The 23,719-nt window shown below is 49.2% G+C and overlaps 1 protein-coding gene across 2 annotated transcripts in view; it reads left to right on the top strand.

Annotated features, from left to right (window-relative positions):
• The window catches only part of Mgll (monoglyceride lipase), a 99,281-nt gene that overhangs the window by 57,237 nt on the left and 18,325 nt on the right, over nucleotides 1-23,719 (top strand). For both annotated transcript variants that reach the window (XM_035448873.1, XM_035448874.1), the window contains one exon: nucleotides 23,037-23,173. In XM_035448873.1, coding sequence (XP_035304764.1) covers nucleotides 23,037-23,173 — 137 coding nt within the window. The remainder of the gene's footprint in view (nucleotides 1-23,036; nucleotides 23,174-23,719) is intronic.

Raw genomic sequence — 23,719 nt, 5'->3', positions numbered from 1 at the left:
CTGCCCAAACAAGCTGAGTGGCTGATGTCCTCAGGACTTCGCAACTCCCACGTGGGCTCTGGCCTAGGAAGCATCTTGCCTGCTCAGTTGCCGGGTTATTCTATAGAGGATGGTACAGCAGAAGCCTGGAGAGACCCTCACCCTGCTACAAGCGGCTCACCCCCAACACAGGCCAGCCCCCCATTCGTTACTCTAGGAAACAGAGCTTGTGGGAGAAGCCAGCTGCCCAGTGGGCTGAGCATAGCCTGGCAGTCAGTCACCAGCCTCCAGGGTGCCTCCCACATGCAGCTGCTGTCTCAGTGTCATTGGGCCTCAGAGCCCCCTCCTCCACTTCGAACCACACCACCTAGCAAGCGCTGGGAACAGTGACCAAGGCCTGCTGGTCTCTGCCTTCCTGGCACCCAGCACTAACAGGTATTTAGTGACTGCTGTTGAATTACAGGAGTTGTTGGAGCTCAGGGTTCTCCCAGGCTGTGGTGAAAGTCAAACTTGTAAACCAAACACCTCTGAGTATAAATTGGGGTCAGAGATGGCCTGTGTTTAACCAAACAGCTATTTCCTGATTGGAAATTCCATCGTATGGTACAAGTAACTTTCCCCACAAATCAGCCTGTTTATCCCTTCAATATCCCTATTCAAGAAGCACGTTCAAAGACTTGTCCCAAGAGACACAGCCATAGTATGGTAAAGCCAGATTCTCCACACTGCTTCACTTAGCTATAATTAATTTTAGGAAGCTGCTTTTGTGGTGTTGCTGCCACAACTTCCCCCCCAGGGCTTGCCTCTGAGAAGCCTGGCTTCCGTGCAGTCCTCAAGCAAGTGGCCTTGGGTTTCTGCACCATGTGACAGGAGAACTCCAGGAATAGCTCATGACAGGCAGTCTGGTGAGGTGTGGTGCCAGCTTCCCATCTTCTGCCAATGCTCTGTAGATGTTCCAACTCCCTGAGGTGGCACCTGAGCCCAGCTGGGGTGCAGGGACAGAGGCAGGGCCCATATCCAGAATGAAAAGCTAGTGCTCTACCCAGATCCACAGCGCCTTTGTGTCCCATGGCAGTTGCAACGCCTGTGCCCCAGAGGGACCAGTTGTCTATTGACACTCAGGCTCTCTGGATTCTGGTTCTGCTGGAGGCAGGGGTGGGGGGATGGGGGGTGAGGGAGATGGGGAGGCATCGGGGCCTCTGTGCCTTAGTGACCCGTTTGTGTGACTTGTGTGACGGATCTGACACTTCCTCCTGAGACTCTTTTCACAGCACAACTCAAACCCAGCAGGGCAGATGTGAATTCTGCCAGGGACTCTGCCTTGCCTCTGCTTTGCTTCCAAAACCTGTATCCCAGCTCAGCTATGGCCTTCAGGAATGACCCAGTGTCTAGGGTGAGGCCTGCCACAGTGAGCCCCAGAGGCGATCAACTCCTTGGTCCCTACCAGAAAAAAAACAGGGCCACTTAGCACTGTTCTAGCAATTACTTGTCTGTGCAGATTGGGAGAGCTGAAGGGTGTTTATTCAGTAGAAACTTTCTTTACCAAAAAAGGAGAGGAATCCCTTGCTGTGTTTTCTCGGGAGGCAGAGGGAGAGATTCTGCAGCCCTGAGTCAAATGGAGAAGCAGGATGGGCTGCAGAGTCTGTGGGGTACTCGGTCGGCGCAGATTGATGCTCCCGGCCCACCCAGAACCAAAGGTCATCAGCCCCCTGGAGAGAAGCGTGTCTGTGGAGAGGTGCTGTTTCCATGTCCTCAATTATTCCTGGGAGCATAACCCCTCCCAGCCATCAGGGAGCCCTGGGTGCCAGTGACAATCACTTATGCCCATGACACATGGTCCAGAAGGAGGCACACCAGCTCTGCAGAGTACCATGTGGCACACAGTCTAGGAGCTTTGACCAAATCTGTATGGGGCAAGGGGACTGAGTGAGAAATGAGGATGGTTTGGGTGTGAATCACTGCCTGGGGAGTTGAGGGCTGAGCTCCCCCAGACACTGAATCTTGGGACCACAAACAGGGCTGGTTCATTATAATGGGAGTTGTTAAAAGCCTCAAGGACTACTCCCCAAACCCCCAGAGTGATGTTGCCCTCCCGGCCAGAGCATTTTTGCACTTTTTCAAACAAATGCTTGTCATTGACTTGTCATGGCGGGTTGACTGGTTCTCCCATTGTTTTGCTATAATATATATCTGAATTTTTTTTACATGAAGGTCTTTTGAAAGAGCAAGAGAGAAAATTGTAGATAACTCCCCCATCCTCCTCGCTCCCTACAACGGAGCTATTAAGATGAGATTGACACTGTGTCTTTCAGCAGTAACAGCTCAGAGCACCAGCAGAGAGAGAGAGAAGCCGCTCTGCTAGTTAATTACAGGTGCAGGCAGGCTGCTGCCAGAGGCTGGGCCCACAGGCTCTACCTCACACCAAACTGGACTAGCTGTGAACCTGCAGGTTCCTGCACATCTCCAAGCCTTGTTCATTCCCCAATTTACTAGGCACCTGCCGTGGCTGCACTTGGCCTTCGGCTCCATATCAGGCTTCTCCTGTCTCCAGACAGGAGCGAAACCCAGCCCTTGCCAGACAGTAACCTGAAAGATGGGACTTTGGAGTCCTTCCCACTGAAATAAGTGCCATGAAGAAAAATAGCACAAGGGGACAACAAGCCTTGAGGGTGCCGTTCTTACATCCTGGCCATTCTGAGAAAGGTCTTAAACAAAGACCTGAAGGAGATGAGAGGAGCCAACAGCCAGTAGTCCTGAGGCTGGGGGGGGGGAGGGGAGGTGCCACTGGCACGTGAAAGGAACAATCCAGATATTGCAGATGCAGTGAGAAAAGGTAAAAGTTGTAGGAGATGGGATGGGGTGATGGGAGACTGAACTACCCTGGGTCCAACGAACCTCTTGTCTCTCATCTATAAAGTAGGAACCAAAGACCTCAGGCCAGTGTCACACAGATTGGCTAACACATGCCAGGTACACTCATGTGTGGGTGGTGCTTAGCCAGCCCTCTGCTGACACAGCTTAATTGGGTGGCTTTGCACTTAGACTCAGGTCTACCATGGCTCCGCCAGAGAATGCTTTGGGTAGAACTGACCCAAGAGTGCTCCAAAGCCAAGACACAAGCTCCTCAGAGAGAGGGGGTCTGTGTGACCGTCCTGTTTCTGTATCTGGTGGTGTCTGTGTCACGGATGCTCCCCAACCTACAGTGGTCCTACTTGAGGTTTTGTCAGCTCTGTGATGATGGTGGAAAAGCAGCATGCATCCAATAGGAACTCTAGTTCCAATTGTGGATTGTGATTTTTGTGTCAGATAAATGGCAGAGCTGAGGGAGGCACTTCAGCCCCAGGGAAGCTCCTAGGTTGCTGCTCTGGATGCACGGTGACACTGTACAGGCAGTAAGGCGCAGCTGGGACTTGCCTAGCAATTTCTAATAAATAAGAGAACCCAGGGTAAATAATGAAGCCATTAGAAATCAGCCAGTAACTGTTGATTGCTCTATGCTGACTGACTCAGTCAGTTACGACTAGGATGACACTGTGTAACAAACTCCCCTTGTAACAACAGGTATGTCTTCTTCGTCTTACTGACTTAGTGGCCTGGGCTCAGCTCCCAGCCTTGGCTACTCTGTGTCTGGTGGCTTGGGTTGTGTTCTTTCCGGGACAATGGCAAAAGCCATTGAGGGTGGCAGAGTCAAGTGGTGCTTCTCAGAGCTGAGGCTCAGGCTGTCTTGTTCTGCTCACATCCCACTGAGTAAATCAAGTCACATGGCCCTGAGCCTTACTAATGGGAGAGGAGCAAAGAGGATCTGTGGTGACGAACAAGATGAAGAGGACCCTAGGGCCTGCCCTGCTACTGACCCTGGCCCCTGTCATCAAGGGTGGTGTTTCGGTTACTTTTTGTTGCTGTAAACTCACTCCCATTGGAGTGATGTACTTCCTCCAGCAAGCCCGAACTTCCTGAAGGTTCCATGACCTCCACAAACAGCATTACCAACCAACCAAGTACCATGTATTCAAATATCTGAGCCTATGGAGATTGTTCTTACTCATCCTGGTGACAGTAGCTCCTGCACAGACCGCTGCTCCTGTATGTAACTGTGAGCTGAACCAGAAGAAAGTTCATTTCTCTGACTGGAGACGATCCAGGAGCATGATTGGTTAGAAGTGGCAAGGCCAGGGGGTCAGAGGTGAGCACAACGCAGCACAGTTTGTTATGCATGGTTCCCTAGACGGGGGACGTGTTACAGAGAACCTCTGAGAGCATTGGGTGGATCAGGAGTCAGAGGGACAGAGGGCACTTACGCAAGAGTCTACCGGTGATCTTCATGAGAGGGTCTGAAGGGGGCAGGGCCAGCAGGCATAAGCTCTGGGGCCTGGGGCTTTCTAGTACTGCCCTGTGGTGACATTAAGTGACTAGACATTAAAAGGAGACTAAAAAGACGTGTGTCACCCAGCCTGGGACGCTGCCTCCACAGTGTGATCATGGAAGTAGCCTCTTCCTTTTGCTTGGCCGCCTGAGAGCCTCAGCCCCCTGTTTCCATCTTAGCCAAATACAGTACAGGAGTTAAGGCCATTAAGTCACCTTCACTTTTCAAACTAGAAATGACGTCCCCCTGCTTAATTAAGAAGTTCTGGGAGTTTCCTCTGTTGACGTAGTGTCCTGGTGACCTTGTGTACAGGGTGGCGTGGGCTCTGCCATTGTGGACACATCCTACCCACATAGCTATGCCTCCACTTGCATGTCCGTGCCTCTTTCTTGATGACTGAGCCCCCACTCCCACGGGAGAGCCTGCCTTGTGGTCGTGCCTCCACCTACAGATATTCCAAGGCAGCCGTTGTGTTTAGAGCTTGTTCAAAAGCTGTTGTGGTAATGTAATACACACCTTTAGTCCTAGTACTAGGGAGGCAGAGGCAGGTGAATCTCTGTGAGTTTGATGCCAGCTTCATCTATATAGGGCATTCTAGGCCAGCTCTGGCTACATATGAGACCCTATCTCAAAACAGACAGGCAAACAAAACATATAACTTAAACCTAGAATTCCCTGCCCCTCCTGAGCACGGGAGGCCTTCAAGTGGGTTGGTGAGAGAGAAGTGTCTGTCCTGCTCTTTGGAGAGCTATGAATGAGTTCTGAAAGCTTTCCTTTACACCCTGTCCCCTGTCAAAGACACCATGCTGTGAACACAGTCTTGGTCTGGACCTACCCTGGATGGTTTAAGTCTGTTTTTTTTTTTTTTTTTTCCTTCTTCTTTTCTCTCTGAGGTGTATACTACTGGTAACTATAAACTAATTCTTCCCTAAGGCCTGGGGTGGTCTAAGTGCAGAAAATGCCACAGGGTAGGGCTGGGGAGGGCAGAAGAGATGGCTCAGATGGTAGAAGCTTGCTTAGCAAGCCTGAGGACCTGAGTCTGAGCAACCATATGAAAAGCCAAGCATAGTGATGATGCTTATAAACCTGGCACTGAGGAGGCAGACACAGAAGACCCCTGGGGCTCACTAGCCTACTCTGTCATGTCTTCTATAAATAGAGACAGATCCCATGCAGTGTGGGAACTCAGGTCCTAGGTCATTTTGTGGAGAGGCCACAGCTCCACAGAGTGTTCTAAGAGAATGTAAAGTGAAGGCATCATAACCTAGAACCACCAGTGGTGACACACTGTCCTCCATCTTCAGTGCCTCAGGACCCTGGCTTGCCCTAAATATGTGTCATTATCCAAATGTGGAGCAGAGGACTCCCCTGTCCTCTATGTAGCACCTGTGTCCTAGCTACTTTTGAGTTTCTGTGAAGACCAAAAGCAATTTAGGGAGTTTATTTCAGCTTGCCGGTAACAGTCTACCATTGAGAGATGTCAGGGCAGGAGTTCAAGGCAGGAACCTTGAGGTAGGAACCGAAGCAGAGACCATCAGGGAATGCTGCTTACTGACTTGCTTTATCTGGCTTATGCTCAGTTACCTTTCTTACACAGTTCAGACCCACAAGCCCCAACTGCCTGTGTAAGAGGGTGGGCTGGACCCTCTTACACCAATTAGCAATTAAGGAAATGCCCCACAGACATGATGCCCACAGGCCAGTCTGATGGAGACAATTCCTCTTCCAAGGCGTGTGATGTTGACAACTAAGATCAGCTATCAAGATTTGCTCTATGGTTCCCCTCCTCTACTTTTTTCTTTGGGGCACCTTTTTTTTTTTTTCCTTTTGTTGCCATCACTTCCTCATCTTCCTTCCACAGGAACCTGTTGTTTGTTGTGTAACACATCAGTGAAAATTCCTGTCCTTTTTCAATACAAGAGCCTTGGGTCAAAAAAACAACAAACAAACAAACAAACAAAAACAAAACAAAACAAAAAAAACAGTCAACCATGGACAGAACAAGCCAAAGAGCAGCTGCTGGAGCCAGGCACAGTGGTGCACACCTGTCTGTGATCCCAGCACTCGGGATGTGGAGGCTGAATGACTTCAGTGAGCTCCAAGGCCAGCTCGGTGGGCTCCGTAGGTAAAGGTGCTTGCTATGGAGACCTGAATTCAATCCCTGGGACTCTTGTGAAAATGAAAAAGAGAAAAACAGGTTCCACAGTGTTGTCCTCTGTCCTGCACATAAGTGACATATGCCCCCCCCACACACACAGCACACATAAAATAAGAATTAAACAAACAAGGAAAAAAGGTAGCCATGGCGCTGTGTGTTCCGCTCAGATTAAAACTGGAAAGAGCAATTTCTCTCTCTCTCTCTCTCTCTCTCTCTCTCTCTCTCTCTCTCTCTCTCTCTCTCTCTCTCTCTCTCAACCATACTACCCGAGGCTGATTGGTGGTGGGGGCACAAAGACAGGATGAACCCAAAGGGAAGTGGGAGTCAAGAGACAAACCCATTAAACACGAATATTCAGTAGGTTTGGGGTGGATGCCTCTACTCATGGATCCATGCATTTGGGAAAGGTGTATGATCTGTTAGGCTCCCTTCAAAACATCCCAGGCCACTGATACCTCTTCCCCAATCACAATCTGGAGAACCACCCTGTTACTGGACCTCTGGAAAAGGCTCACATGCTGATGAGCCAAGGAATCCAGCCACACCAAGACAATCTCCCCATGATTCAAAACAAGGAGTTGAGACAGGGTCTTCCTGTGGAGCTCCAGCTGACCTCAGACTCACAGCACTCCCCCGTCTCTGCCACCTGAGGGCTGGGATTACAGGTGTACACTACCATGTCTGGCTTAGTTGTGAATTGGCTATCAAAAGGTGTCCAAGACATATAGCTAAGGTGGAAAATAGATCTGTTTATGGGAGGCAGCAGAAGACCACTTAGCTATTAAAATTACATGGAGGTCAGAGATATTTCCCAGAAACATCTGGGAAAGTGACAGGGTCAGTCGCCAGAGAAGTAACCAGATTCTGTCCAGGTATTTTGTCTTTTAAAAAGGCATACTAAGCTGGGCGTTGGTGGCGCACGCCTTTAATCCCAGCACTCGGGAGGCAGAGGCAGGTGGATCTCTGTGAGTTCAAGGCCAGCCTGGTCTACAAGAACTAGTTCCAGGACAGCCTCCAAAGCCACAGAAAAACCCTGTCTCAAAAAACAACAACAACAAAAAAAGGCATACCAACTTTATATCAATAGGCATAGTGGCTGTTGACCACTTGTCATGTATGGTCCTTTGTGCTTAACATCTAAAAGGCTTCACTGCAGATCGGAAACCCCAGACAGACATCCATCACAGGAGGGTAATCTATTGGCCAGACTGCCACACCCTAGAAGGAAATTCTCCAGAATGAGATGTGGTGCAGTACATTGGTGCAATAGTAAGCTAATGAGTTAGTTAGCTGTGTAACATACTACCCCTAAAGTTTAGTAGCTGGAGACAGTAGCTAATTATCTAGCTCTAGATGCCATGAGTGAGTGAGTGAGTGTATCAGGATTTGGATGGATAACTTTGAGATCTTGGCCAGGCTCTCACACACGTGTTGTCAGCTGCAGCTGGGTGGGGCAGCTCTGTGTCCTGGGGTGACTGAATTTGCTGTCAGGGCAGTGCCAGTGGGGGGCACCTTTGATCACCAGAAAGGTCCTGGGCTGGCATATTCCATGGCTGTAAGAAAATAACAGTGCCCTGTGAGCTCACACAAGAGTTTCAAGTCCTTTTCAGTTGAGGCTTGAACATGCTACTTTCCTAGTGGTTCTCAACCTGTGGGTCCCATCCCCTTTGGGGGCATCGAGTGACCCTTTTGTGGGGTCACCTAAGACCATCCTGCATATCAGATACTTACATTATGGTTCATAAAAGTAGCAAAATTACAGTTATGGAGTAGCAACAAAAATAATTTATGGTTGGAGGTCACTACAACATGAGGAATTACATTAAAAGGGTCGGATCTTAGAATTAGGAAGGTTGAGAACCACTGGCTTAGGCTAAAGTCGAGGACGCCAGTCTAGCCTTGCTGGAGAGGCTGGGGCACATTGCAGAGAAGTGTGTATAGGGGGGTCAAAGCCTGAGCCATTTCTGCAGTCAGCGTACCAAATGCCCGATGGTGCGTTTGCCAGGGTGGCTGAGATCACAAGAGGTGTGTCTCGAAACTCTTGCTGATAATTGCCTCTTCTGTCCCAGGCATGCCTCCGTGGCAGTTAGGGAATTGTCTTGATGGCTTCAATCCAGGCCGGCAGAGCATCCTGCCTCTATTAAGGGGCTCTTGACGCTGATTGCCGTTGCCCTGCTCTCCCTCCCATCACATTCACTTAGCCAGCTCATTTTCATATGCTCAATACCTCACCACAGCCTGCACCTCAGTACAATGCACAAATGATCGGACTCCAGTGACAGCCACCCAGCAGCTCTGATTACAGGCTGATGGCCCCTCGGGTTCATGCCCTGTAGCTGTACCCCCCCCTTAATGAGAAACTACCACTTCATTTTAGAAAAATATAGGGGGGGGGCGGAAATGACCAAAAAATAAAATAGTTTTAATCGTCCAGTTGCCCATGATGTGTGTGTGTGTGTGTGTGTGTGTGTGTGTGTGTGTGTGTGAGAGAGAGAGAGAAGAGAGAGAGAGAGAGAGAGAGAGAGAGAGAGGGGAGAGGAGAGGCCAGTGGTTTTTGTCAGCATTATATGGACAGATGGCCCCTTATGGGGCCCTGGGGTCCAGCCTCCACTTGCTGTTTGGGCCATTCTCCTTCATGTTTTTGTATTACCTCTAGAATTTTTTTTTTAATGTTCTGAAATGAGTACTGCAGCTTGATGGGAGTGGTATGGAGACCAACTGCTTACAGAGAGAACTGAAGCAGGGACTCTGCTGCCCTGGGGACCCCCACCCAGTGTGAATTTGTCTCAGATTACTCCTGACACTTGTCATGGACAGCAGTGCTTCTGTGTGAGGCCGGGTGTTTGATCTCCAGCATAGAGGGAAAACAAAACCCAGAGCACTGAGGACACCCTGCCTGTTCTTGCTGGTTACTTTTAACTCTCCTCAAAGTGGTTGACCCGGGGCTCCACCCCTGTGGAGTTCAAGTGTTCAAGATAAGAGCTCCAGCTGGTTGTAAGGATCAGGTCCCAGGGCTCCAGGGTTGTGACCAGACCCTTGTTTGTTTGGGTTCAGTTGGCTCAGCTGCCCAGGGACCACAGAGAATGCGGCCTGATGCAGCCTCTGGAGTCTCCAGTGAGACAGGATGGATGGAGCTGGATGGGGTGCATGGGAGAGAGAGCCTGGACATCTTTCTCCAGCCTCAGGACAGTCACCTGGTGGAACATTCTATGACTGTCTGTTCTGGACCATTGGGCTGCACTTGAGACCCTTAGCTCCTGGAGTGAACCTCTTGTCTAGGGACCACTGCCTTGTTTTCTCTGGCTTGATTCCTAAAAATCTGCCATAGCCCGATACTTTGTACATACTGGGAATAGTTAGGTGAGATGTGGTGTCCTGGAACCTGAGTTCCAGGAACCGGTCTATAAGTAGAGGCAGCGTCGTGCTATGGCAGGATGACACTAGATTTGTGTGTTCTAGGTGCCCAGAGAAGAGTGCAGAGGGAGGACAGGACCAGCAGGTTGTTTAAGTGGTGTAGACAGAGTAGGGTACCTGAACAGCTGTGCATGCATGCCCAGTGGGGCAGAGCCTGGAGCCTCGGGTGCTCAGAGCAGTGTTAGGATGAGTGGTTAGAGTGACTTCCAGAAAAATAGGAGAGACGTGTATGTGGTGTTCGTGTTAGAAACAGTGCTTATGGCTACAGCTGTGGTTTACGTTTTTTAAGGAAGGAAGGTCAAGGTCCACCTGTGTGGACCCAACTTCACCCAGAGTCCCCCATCTCATCTGATTCCATCAGCCTAGTGGGCTGCTCAATCCTGTCTTCTTACCTTTCCAGACTTGGGCCCCCTCTTCTCTATCCCCTAACACCCTATTCTTTCTCGTTTCTCTAGAAAAGTCAAACTGATTTCATTAACATGATATGCAAAAGTTTAAATTTCCCATCCAGTCTTGTGAAGGGTTAGAGCACACCCCTCCCCTGCCTTCTTCCATCCTCCTTTGCTCTGCCTGAGCCTGCACACAGGGTGGGTTGCCATAGAAACGGTGCCCTGAGGCTGGGCTTTGCTCTGGGTCCAGACCTCGTTGAAAGCCTGGTTTGGCCCAAGCAGTGAGATTGCTTTTTGGATTATGTATGTCCACCACACCCGGAACTCAAAAGTGCTCAGCCAGGCTTCTTCAATCCTGATGCAAGAAGCAAACACAGGTAGGTGAGGGGAGATTCCCAGGGTGCTCTGTGGAGGGCACTTTCTCATTTAATCCTTTGAACAATCTGTCAAACAAATACAGTCACCCCTGATGTCAGTTGTCACTGGTGGAAAGAAATATCAAGGGTCTTAGTGGCAAAAAAAAATGTGTCAGGTAACCCAGCTAAAAAGCAGCCCTGCCAATGGAAGCCGCAGCTCACACCAAACCCTGTATTCTTTCTGCTGCCTTCCAGAAACTACCAGTCAGTGGCTTCACAGCATAAGGGCAAATATTCAAAACATAGTCCCTAGCTGGTCTCCTGACACCGATAATGGCCATTGAGAAACCACTTTAAAAGAAGCACCCTGGGGGCTGGAGAGACGGCTCAGCCATTAAAGGTTAGGCTCACAACCAAAAAGAAGCACTCTGAAAATGTGGGTCACCTCAGGGTCCTACTATGTTGCCTGTCTCTTTGACACCCCCATTTGGTTCTGTGTGAGAGATAGATGTATCTATATATTATATAGATAGATATCCCTGAATTTTTAAAAGCCGTTGTGATTGCTCACAGTAAATGCTACAGTTGGCCTCCAGCCCCACTTGGGATTTTCAGGCATCCTGTTATTTTGTTGCAGACTCCATTTCTTGGTGTGTCGCATCCTGGAAGTTTCTAGTGGTACAGGCCTCTCCACCTCCCAGCTGCTGCTGGCTCAGAAGCCAGAGCCACTCCCATCGAGAGATGTGAGCCAAAGGGATAGCTTTCTGGGGGTGATTCTGGCCAGCCCACACAGTTTCCCAGAGCCTCACCATGTCGTGAAAGAGAAGCCTAACGGGAGAGAGGCCTGGACATGCACAGCACATGGGGATGTCACTGCCCATCCCACAGATCCTGCCTCCCTTGTTCTCCAAACCGTCATCCTATAGCACGATACAAAAGGAAGCTGGTCCTGCTAGACACCAAGCATGGCAGTTATGACGCTTTTTGTCATGTTGTTTCCTCTTATTTATACAGTGGAGTGTAGGATGTTTTCAAATAAACCCTCTAAATAAGAAATTCTGAGAATGCACGACTCTGAAAATGCGCACCGATAACAGCCTTTTAGTTGGTTACATTATAAAGCATGTTGTAGCTGCTTTAAAAAAAAAAAAAAAAAAAGTCGAGATGTGTTTCCATAGCCCATATGCTGAATTCTGGCATCTTTATACCTTTCCCAAGCTGTTGTCAATTAGTAAAGAAATTAATTTCTGCCTTGATCTCTGTTGTAAATCAGAGCTTGTGTTAGGATGTATCGGGGAGCTGCCCCAGGCTACAGTTTGCTTCCAGCAAAGGTACCTCAGTGCAGTGGTGATTGGAGAGACAGAAGCAGGCTGTGCTGAGTGCCCTAGGACAGAAACTTGGATCATCAGCAGACAGAGAGGAGGAAATGGCTTTTGTTGAGGGAAACAAATCCTTTTCCAGGCCGACAAGCTGTGGCCTTGGTCTTTCTGCCATCTGTGTCTTTTTCAGTGAGAGAGAGAGAGAGAGAGAGAAGCAACCTGCCTGCTTGTGTGACATCCCTTGCCCTGGCAAGAAGGGTGGCCACACACGGCATGCAGTTCTTGCCGTCCGTATACCAACCCCCTTCTCCTATGCCACTGACCTGTGATTTTTGAGTCACTCCCTGCTTTTGGAACCTAACAAGGTGTTGTGGTTGTAGTATTGCTTGAATGTGTCCTGGGTTGGCTGGCTTTTTTGTTGTTTGTTTTTGGTGGCAACAAAAAATGAATATATGGCATCCTTGCATTTTGATTTGTCACTGGTTTTAGTGGCTCATACATTGGTGTGCAACCCGCCCCACCACCACCACCACCGTGCTCCTGGGACCTCTGCTTTTGAATGTTTCAGAAGGTCAGAAGAGACCCAAATCCTAATAGAAAACTTGGTTGGAAACTGTGACGTCTGATGTTTTGCAAGCTTAGTCAAGTCACCGCAGAAAGAAGAAAGGACACACAGGATGTGTTCTCATTCCTATAAAGCACTGAGATTAAAGACTGGAGTCGCAGGGCCATGGAAGGAGCTGGAAGGTTCCTCCTGGTGTGTAGGCAGGAGTTTATGTCAAAACACTCTTGGGGGCATTTGATATGGTCCAGGCAGTCTTATGATCTGCCTGTGTCGGGACTTCAGGTCAGATGGTCCAAAGCTGGGGGTATATTCTATGACTCATTATTTGGATCATATTTGTTTATTCTATGGCTCTCTCGTCACACCAATGGCAATGAAATAGGTTGTCTTAAAAAAAGAGAGGTGGGTCTTGGGCTGTGACTCAGTGTCAGAGTACTTGCTTAGCACGTACGTGGCTCCACAAAGAAGAATGGAGAGGAGGGAAGAAGGGAGGAAGAGGGGAAGGAGGAGGCATGGAGCACCAGACTGGTAGTATACAGCTGTCACCCCAGCACTCAGGAGGCTTGAACAGGAGAACCACAATTTCAAGGCCTGTCTAAGCTATAGAGTGACTTCAAGGCCAGGCTGGGCAATTAATTGAGACCCTGTCTCAAAATAAACAGTTGGTTTGTGTTGTTTGTTTATACCTGGGATATATCCCAGGGGTAGAGCACTTACCTCGAGTATTTGAGGTCCTAGGCTTACTCTCTAGTACCAAAGTGAGGGTGGGGGGTCACCTCTATGACCACTGAGAACAGACTTCTTGAGCCTTCTGTGTTTTGATATACAATATATATGAGCCCACTGAAAATGGATTTTTTTTCCCCCTGTGGGTTTTAAAAGTGTAAGTAGTCAGATATCAGCCATCTTGAGCTCCTTCCTCCCACAGTGGAGACCTGCCCAGGCCATGGATGTCACCCAGCCTTGTGGAGGGCAGGAGTAGTTTAGTTTCAGTTGTAGAGTACAGAATATGCAGGGCTTGTCTGAGCCCCACGTCTTCCCAGGAGCCCATAAGAGGGTGATGACTGTACTGAGCAATTGTAGTGAGCCATACACCATAATGACTACATCCACTTGCTTGGTAATCTCATAGCATCCATGACACGGCCTTTGTGAGTCATCTGCCCAAGGCCACATAGAGATCCCTACCCTTGACGCCAGTCCTCTGTTTCCCATCATGCCCTGGGTTTGGCCTCCTTGCTTTTCAAGTGGAAGTCCTTTGACTCTCTGTGACTGTGAAGAGGGCAGCCCTGACGTCACTAGGTTCAGTTGCCAGCATCTCCTAGGCCTTCTGAAAGTTCTACTAAACTGTTAAAACCATGGTGTCTCCCATCCTGGACTGCCGGATCAAAATCTGGAGCAATTTGCTTTGCTGTGTGAAATCTCCCTTGCACCACCCTTATTTATTTATTTTTTTAAGTAGTTACTTGACAGAAGTCAAAAGTCGTTTGTCTTTTTTGGAAGTGAACTTGGTTAATAGTGTTGTAAGTACGTTGTAATGCTAGAGATGAAACCCAGGGTTCCACAACCTCGAGGCAAGTGCTCTACCAGGAAATACAAGCCCTTTGTTAATACATGTTTAAATATTTATTCTGTGTTTAATTGTGTGTGTGTGTACTCGAGTATATGTGTCACCGTGTAAGGATATGTACATGTGTGAATGCAGGTGAGCTTGGAGGCCAGAATGAGCCATCAGATCCCCAGGAGCTAGAGTTGCAGGCAGTTGTGAGCAGTGCGCACATGTTACTGCCGAGACATCTCTCCAGCTCTATCCTTCACTAATAATCTTAATTAGCATGTAGCAATTGTCCACAATGGTGCGGATTATGGATACAGTGCGTAATAATAAAAGTAGAGACACTAGTACCTCAGACAAATAGTTTCTTTGTGTTGGGAACATTCAAGCTTGCCTTATTTTTTCCAAACGCCAGCCACACTTACTACAGTTTCAGCAGGGGTTAAACTTGGGTTTCTGTATTTTTATTTACCTGTTTGTTTGAGACAGGGTCTCACATCATAGCTCAGGCTGCCTTGCACTCCAGAACCCCTCCTGTCTCTATCTCCCGAGTGCTGTGATTACTAAAGGTGTTCAACACTATACCCAGTCCCAGTTGCTGTATTTTTTCCCCCAGGCAGGGTTTCACTACAGACCCAGTTGGCTTGAAACTCACTTGTGTAGACCAGTCTGGCCTTGAACTCATAGGGATCTGCCTTCCTCTGCCTCCCCAGTACTGGGAATAAAGGTGCACTAATATGCCCTGCTCCTGCTCCAGCTCCTGTATTCTTATTTTCTCATTTGTGTATTCATGTTTTACCACTCCTAAGCTTTGAACCACATTAACACTAGTTGGGAATTTCTGCCGTCTCAAGGACAATACAACTGATCTAGTGATATTTATGAAGAAAAAAAAGCCCACAAAGATCTGTTCCGTGATCAGTACAGACACTTTTCTTTTGAGGGAACTGAGCTGATCAGTGGATCTGAGAAAAGCTGCGGGGGTGACTGAGGACGCGGGCATGGGGCCTTCTCTCTCTCCTCTCTTTGGAGAGCTGAGCAAGTGGAAAATACTTCATGTGTTTGAAATGCAAGCCAGAGGAAGGAGACTATTGACAAGGGAGAAGGCTGTCCACTAACATGATGCATGAATGAAAGCAGTGTGAAGGGGCCAAAAGCTGTCGCAGCTGGAGATCTGCTCAATGCCAGCCGGGCTGGGCACCTTCACTCACTGCTTCACAGACCATATTTGTTTATATGTAGCCCAGGCTAGCCTCAGACCCACTCACTATGCTGGGAGCATGGGTGTGTACCACCATGCCCTGCTCCCTGGTGACTCAGGGAGATGTCTACATATGTCATAGAGACAGGCAAGTGTGCTGGATAGTTTTTTTTTTTTTTTTTTCAACTTGACACAAGCTTTGGTCATCCGGGGTCTTGCCTCCATCAGACTGAACCATAAGCAAGTCTGTGGGGCATCTCCTTGATGCTGATGTGGGAAGGTCCAGCCTATTGTGGGTGGTACCACCCCTGGGCAGGTGGTTCAGGGCTGTATAAGAAAGCAAGCTAGTCATCAGTGCTTCTCCATGGCCTCTGCTTCAGCTCCTCCTTGAGTTCCATCTCTGACTTCCCTTCATAGTGGACTGTAAGCTATGAGATGATACAAACCCTTTTTTCTCCCTATGTTCCATTTGATCATGGTTTTCATACCAATAATAGAAAACAGACAAATACAGAAAGTGACCAATTAGCTTCTCTAACATGGTGAACTACATCTGCAGTTTTGTTTTATTGTTTGTTTGTTTGTTTGTTTGTTTTGTTTTGTTTTCTGTGATGGCTTTTCCCCTGATTACGTTTTGCTTCTGAGATTGTCCCCATGTTCCCTTATCTTTCCTGGCTGTCGTCTAGCTATCATTTTGCTGTGACGTCTAAATGCCCCAGTGACAACTGCAACCTGTGAGTTATCCTCACTCTTAGCCAATGCCCAGGAAGTTCCCTTGGATAAATATCTCAGGGTTGGGCGGAGGGGAGGGATTGCCAGACTGGACATCAAGCTTGCAAGACACCGTGCATTTGTGGAGTGGGTGAATCCCTGGGATATGCGTGAGTCTGTGGCAACCCTTAGCTCTAGAAGTAGAGACACACTCAAGTCTACCCTTATGCTCCTCAAACACTGTGATATTCATAGACAAAGGACCTCACTGTCCTTTGGGGTTGAGGGAGTCAGGACTGCCACTCCCACCTCTTCCAGGTCCACCCTGCAGTTCTCAGGACCAGTTCGCTGGCCTGGTCTTATGTCCTACAGTATCCCATCCTCTGGGACCTGCTATTCTTGTGGGCTGTCTGGGAATGCAGACTGTAGGAGCAGGAAATGCTTGTCATCTCGACAGCCAGATGGTCTCTGGAAGCCAAGGCCAGCTAGCTAGAGTATGGTGTTGACCCAGCCCTGTGGACTTCATCAAAATAAACCCAAACAGGAGGCCTGAGCCGGGGTGAGTGCACAGACATGACAGCCTGGGAAGGGACCCATGGCACATGGCTCTCCCCATCCTGAGTTGTCCAGTTGGGACAAGGCCAAGCCCAGAGCCTGCTCCACCATCAGCCCTTCCATCTGTCCATGGTGCTGGCTTTAGTGGCAGATGGAGACAGGCCACTTTGCAGAGTCCAGGGGGACCTGAAGAACAACAGAAGTGAGAAATAAGGAGACATTTCATTTGTGTGGATACCCAGCAGAGGACCTGTGGGTTTCGAGTCAGGGAAAGGAGGTGAATCTACTGCAGAGTCCTAGAGACAGAGAATGAGGCTTTCACTGCGAAGATGGTAGAGTTTAAGTAAGGTATTCTGACACCTAGGAAATGTCCTTGCTGCAGGTTTGCCTGTTGGGCATCTGCAGGTTCAGGGGTAGGGGTACTAGAATGCCTCCATTTTCTGTCAAACACACACACACACACACACACACACACACACACACACACACACGCACGCACGCACGCACGCACGCACGCACGCACGCACACATACATACACCTACACACTGTCTTTGTTCTGACTTGTGTAAGTAAGGCAATGTCAAGGTTGGTTTGGGGGAAAGAGCAGCAAAGCCTCAGAGCAATCACCAAGTCCACAGTCAGGCAGCCAACTCCAGAGATCTAGAGTAGGGTCTGGAAAACACGGGGAGGTCTCACACAGGCATTTCAGTTATTGCAGGTATGTCTGGCCTCTGTCTCCCTTCTCTCCAATCTTTCTTGTCTGTCATCTCTCCACCTCTCAGGGTGGCGGTCAGTGACCTTACCACAATCTGCTGCCATGACCTGTCACCAGGAGCTCCTTCCACACTCTACTGTAATATTCTTCCTCACCCTCTTCCATCAAACAGTCCTCCAGCTCAGTCAGACACCTGAAACCTCTGATACCCTGTTGCCCTGTCCTCAAGTTCCCATACATGCCCCAGGGGCACTTGGCCAGCAGCTTAGAGCCCCAGTGCCACCAACAGTGAGTCTCTGTTGTCATTTGCTGTAGTTCATTCCCGTATCCATCTCTACTCATCCCCTCTGCCCTCATGGGTCCCTGACATACAAACTTACGAGGATTGAGCAGCATGGATTCTGAGACAACTGTGAGTCCTAGACTCCCCAACAAATCTCTGGTGCTTCTGGGGAGTTGGGGTCTTCCTTCCCATGCTGGAGCTGTCTTCACCAGGTTTTCCTTCTGGGAGAAACGGGATGCTAGGTAGAACCTGTTCTCTGAGAAGACAGAGATGTGGCGCTGTCTTCCTACTCTGGCATTAACAGGGCAATTGGCTTTCTGGTCATGGCCTGAGCTGGTGAACTTTGTTTGCACACAGGCCTGTGGAAAAGTAGTTCACCGTCCTAGCACACAGACCTAACACCCATGTGTGCCATGTAGGGTCCCACAGGAAGCCAGATGGCAGAGGGAGCAAGGAGAAACCACAGGGAGCTGCCACTGTGGCTTCCACAGAATGGGCTGGACCAGGGTGCCCAGGGTTCAGATGGGCTGGCTGGGATAACTTCAAGGCTGCCGGGTGTGGGGCTGTCCCTAACTGATTCCTTGCCGACAGATGATTAGAGGAAGGAGATCCCTGAGTAAGGACCTGATAAGGGTGGTGGCAGCTGTGTGTGTGGTTTCCTGCTGGCTGGTGCATTTTAAAGGCTAGCTCACAAGCAATGGGTTACCTTTCCAGTAACAGCCAATACTGGAAAGGGCAAGGCCAAGCCCTCCAGGAGAAGCAAAGCCTGCAAATACATAAATGATAAATGAAAATGACAAGCATGGTTGAACTGGGTGTGGTGGTTGCATCTGTGATCCCAGAGGATGGCTGAAGCTCCGAGCTCCGGGCCAGGAGTTCTCATTGCAGCTGTGCAGAGCCTGCTGCTCAGAGGGACCTGTACACGGGGCAGTTAAGGGAAACGTACTATCAGAGTCTCTCTGGCAAGGGGCCACTACGGCTCTCTTCCTACAGTACTTTGAATGTCCATCACATACCTGTCCTCTGCCAGGCCTGTGCAGACCCTGGGCAATGGATGGATGGGCAGTGTTTGTTCCTTCCTCTTAAGAAGGGTTCCAGCAAATACAGCCTCAAAGAGCATATTCTCTAGGCCTGGATGGCAAGACCAGTGGGCAGCCTGATCAGAGGGGTGGGACAAGAAAGTGTGGGCATGTCTCGGAACTGTGGGCAGGTGGCTTGGAATGTGCTGGCTAGCAGGACATAGGGCCAGTGGGAGCCTTCAGCAGAGTCAAGAATGCTGTTGTGGAACATGAGGACTGTGTTCTGAAAGGAAGGGAGACGTGAGGGCACAGGAGGCTCCCCCTCATTGAAGCTGGTCGAGAAAAGGGGGGGACAGATCAAGGAACACATCTGTGCTCTCAACCCTGCAAGTCACATGGAGGCTGACTTGGGAGACTGGGGTCCAGTAACCAAAGGGTAGGGGAAGGTGGGATAGATGAAAGCACAAAGCTAAAGCCAGCCTTGTTTGGAGACAGGATGATTTAGAGGGACTGTGGGATGTGAGCTCTGCTGGGTGGAGGACAGAGATAAAGATAACAGTGACAGAGTAGCTTATGAACACATCAGGGGAACTGAGCTGAAACCCAGAAGCAGTGTGCACACTGAGTGTGCTGGTGCAGGCTTGCAATCCCAACTACTGGGGAGGATAAAGAGGAAGGACCGAGTTCAAGTCCAGCCTGGGCGTCTTAGTGAGGATTGTCTTTTTAAAAAGATTTAAGCAACCGGGCATTGATGGCGCACGCCTTTAATCCCAGCACTCAGGAGGTTGAAGCAGGCGAATCTCTGTGAGTTCGAGGCCAGCCTGGTCTCCAGAGCGAGTGCCAGGATAGGCTCCAAAGCTACACAGAGAAACCCTGTCTGGAAAAAAAAAAAAAAAGATTTAAGCAGTGGGGTGGAGTATGGGGAGATGGATCAGCAGTTAGGAACACAGGCCACTCTTGCTGAGGACCTTGGTTCTGTTCCCAGAACCCACGTGGTGGCTCACAATCATCTGTAATCGCAGTTCCAGGAATCTGATGCTGTCTTCTGGCCTCCACTGGCACCAGGCACTTACTAGGTACACAGACATACATGCAGGCAAATACACATGTGTGCACAATAAAAAAAAATAATAAATTCAAATGTCTAAACATTTTAAAGGGGAGTGGGAGTGCTGGAGAGGCAGCTTCTTGCAGAAGACCTGGGTTCAGTTCCTAGCACCCATGCCAGACAGCACACAACTGCCCATGACTCAAGTTCCAGGGGATGTCATGCATCTAACCTCTTCGGGAACCCAAATTCACATGCATGTACCCCACCAATCTTTAAAATAAGTACAAGTAGGGCATTGAGTGTGGACCCGTAGGAGAGCAACACCCTTCTGGGTTCAGCTCTCAATACTGAAAACAAATAAGATGGAGAAATAGGCTGGATTCAAATGGAACAGGGACTGTAACATCAAGGCGACACCACAATCTAGGAAGTGAGAGGAGTCTCTCTTGTGCCGCCTTCTGGGATGACTGAGAAGTGGGTGTTGGGCCTAAGAGTCGTTGATCGTGCCATGTAGAGTATTGCATTTGTGTAAACACTGCAGAACCACTGAGCTTCACGTGGGTGGATTCATGTGGAAGGAATAACAAACCCAAACACGAAAGATGAAAACCCTCAAGGCTCGAGGCCACGTCTGAAGGTCAAGGGTGTTGACGTCATTATCCAGATTTCCCAGCTGTTAAAATCTGTAACTTAGTTTTGAACGACTCAACCATCTTTCATTTGTAATTTTTTTTTTTTTGCCTAAGCTTCTTTTCCTGTTGCTGTGATAAAAAAAAAAAAAAAAAAAAAAAAAAAAAAAAAAAAAAAAAAAACACTCTGGGAAAAAAAAAATCAACTTAAGGAAGAAAGGCTTTCTTTGGGCTCACAGTTCCAGGTGACAGTTCCTTATGACAGGGAGGGGCAAGGAAGCAGGGACCTGACACAGTTGGCCACATCACATCTGCATCCGGAAGCTGAGAGCAGAAGACATGTTGGTGTGCTGCTCAGCTTGCTTTCTCCATTTTATTCAGCTCAGGACCCCATGTCTAGGGAGTATCTCACCCACAGTTAAGATGGGACATCCCACCTCTGTGTCTGTAATCAAGCCAACCCCCCACAGTGACACTGGAGGCCCACCTCCAAAATGATTCTAAATTGACATTAGTGTTAATTGACGCATGTATATAGACAAAAAGTAAAAATGGCAACAACTTTTGGGTAAAGATTGTAGAGATGTGGATACTTATGGAGCTATTCTGAAGTATTTATACATTTAAACTTTGACGTTTGGCAGAAAAGTTGAGGAAAAGGTTGGGTCGGAGCTTGACCTCAAGACCAACTTTCTTCGGAGAGCTGCAGGTGGTTTCCTCGTGCTCCGCCTGTGGAGGACAAGGCTTTAGGCAATGCTCACATCTGCAGAGGGTTGCAAAGGGACAGAAATGCTACAATTTAGGGGAAGACGGGTGGATGGGCAGAAGATGGTGGGGCTGGGAGGAACCTGTTCCGTGTTCACAACGTCATGTGGCTTTTAATTTGTGAATCCCGAGGCTGATCTTTTGAAGGGCAACTATTTGCCTTAAAACTGAATGGAGTACATTATCTAAGGACTGGACTTGGAGGTTCATGCCTCTATTTCCAGCTGCTTGGGAGGTCAAGGCAGGAAAATCACACGTCCGAGGACTGCTTAGCCTACAGAGTGGGTTCAAAGCCAACAATTTAGTGAGACTCTGCCTCAAAATAAAAACCAGTGGCTGGTGGGGGGGGGCGGGTGATTGAGAACACTTGCTGTTCTTGCAGAGGACTTAGGTTTAGGTACCAGCGCCCATGTTGGGCAGGTCACAACTGTCTGCAACTCCAATTCTAGGATGATCTGATGTCCTCTCCTGAACTCCAAGGGAACCTGCATGCAAGTGTACAACACACACACACACACACACAGAAGGGAGAGAGAGAGAGAGAGAGAGAGAGCGAGAGAGAGAGAGCGAGAGAGAATCAGAATTAAAAACTAAAATCTTTGGAAGGCCTTACCCACACTGAAGAGTGGATAGGGGAGGGTGAAGGGAGGGGAAACTGGGGTTGGTATGTAAAATGAAAAATAAATTTCTTTAAAATTAAAAAAAAATTCAAGGTGAAGGTATGGGCTCTCCTGAGACCTTCTTCCTCAGCTTGCAAGCACCATCTCGCTGGCATGGTTGCCTGCTAGTGTGTCGACATCCACATTCGCTCTTACGAGGACATCAGTCACACCAGGTCACATCATTTTAACTCGATCACCTTTGTAAGTTCTCATCTGCAAACATAGGACCGCTGTTAGAGTTAGGCCTTCAGCGAGAGAAGGAAGGGACAATGGAGGCCATACAAAGGCCATTGGGAAGATGGCAATGCCCTGGTGGTAGATAGTGGGCTCAAAATGCTGTGAACACTCTCAATGCCATTGAGCTGGTGAGAAATGGCTGGTGTGGTGCAATTTCTGTGACACACACACTTACCACAAATGTAATGCATTTTAAAAGAGGGACACCCTAGACAGGCATGAGACTTGGAAGTGTCCCTCTGAAGGTGTTAAGACTGCTGTCCAGGCACACTGACAGAAAAGCAGCTGGGAGGGTAGGGACATAAGCGGCCGACAGGAGTCTGACCTGACCACAGCAGAGCCTCTGTGTGTGGGTCTGAACAACCATTTGGTTCTAGGCTTGGTAGCCTCTCCCCACTTGTGCTGTGGAAAGAGTAGTTTTGCCCCGTAGTTCCAAAGTCCCTTTGAAGAGGTGGCCCCGGCTCTGTGAGCAACCCTGCCAGCTCCTGGCAACCTCATGCGGCCACAGCCTCCTGTGCTGGCGCCTTCTCTGGAAGCTGGTCCATTCTCCAGTTTCCAAACTTTCCCCACAGCTGCCAGCAGCCGTTTCTATAGCAACAGATGCCCTTCACAACCAGGGAAAAGTGAAGAGACCCTAAGTAGAGGAGAAAGGGGGGATGCACCGTACAGATAGGTGACAGATTGACGAACCCAAAAGGGAGGGGATGGGCTCTAGTTTTATTGCTGCTTTGTTGAGACCCTTGTCCAAGTCCTCTTGACCATGTTCTTTGATTTGACGTGTGATCTCCCGATGCTGCAGAAAGGATACAGAACACACCTGATCAAAGGTCACCAGTGAGGCACAGCTCGAAGAGCCAAGGAGCTGGGGACACAGGAAAAGAGCTGAGCCTCGTTATGGTACACTCGGTGTGCCTCCTGCCTCTTCCTTCTTCCTTGGAAAACTGCCTCCTAGGAAGGGTGCTAGCTGGTTTTCCTAGCTGTGCACTGAGGCAAGTTCCTTAAGCTCTCCGTGCTTACAGGGAGAGGAGTAATTAATTGGACAGGGTTAAATGTGATGTGCGTGTGGAATTCGAGGATGACACTAAAACTCTCTTCCCGTTTCTCTCCAGTTGGCCATGGGCAGAGTGAAGGAGAGAGGATGGTGGTATCAGACTTCCAGGTTTTTGTCAGAGACGTGCTGCAGCATGTGGACACCATTCAGAAGGACTACCCTGGGGTCCCCGTCTTCCTCCTGGGCCACTCCATGGTAAGCAAGCCACAGAGGAAGTTCAAAGCAAGCCTTGTCCGCCAGACCACCTGACTTCCTGTGCCTCTGCCTCTGGCTTCTGCATGGATGGAGTACCCTTTTCACACACCCTATCTGTGGAGTCCCCTGCACCCCCAGCACTTGGGAGTTAACTAGGTCCTCGAGTTCTTTCCTCATGCTCAGGGCTAGAGGGACCGCAGCAAGTGGGACATCTCATGAAACAGCCCTGAAAGCAGTTTGAGTCCCTTTCCCTATGAGATCTCCCAGCCCTAGGAACCAAGTTTAATCTCAGATGGTCCCCTCCCCACAGCCACAGCGGGAAAGCTGGCTGGCAGCAGAGGGCTGAGAACTGCTTGGACCCAGAGAGGGTCCAAGGACATCCCCTCACTGCCGGGCTCTGCCTTTACATCTCTTGCCTGCCTGACCCCTGTCAGTGTTGGAGATGCAAGCATTGCTGTCAGTTTCCTCTGGCCTTCAGATGGACAAGACTGCCTCTGCCACATCCTCCTCCCCCTCCTCCTGCTCCATCCACATTCACTCTGGATA

This window comes from Cricetulus griseus, chromosome 8, assembly GCF_003668045.3.
Source record: "Cricetulus griseus strain 17A/GY chromosome 8, alternate assembly CriGri-PICRH-1.0, whole genome shotgun sequence".
Lineage (NCBI taxonomy): Eukaryota > Metazoa > Chordata > Mammalia > Rodentia > Cricetidae > Cricetulus > Cricetulus griseus.
Note: the sequence above shows the minus strand (reverse complement) of the source record. Positions and strands in the feature narration are given on the sequence as shown.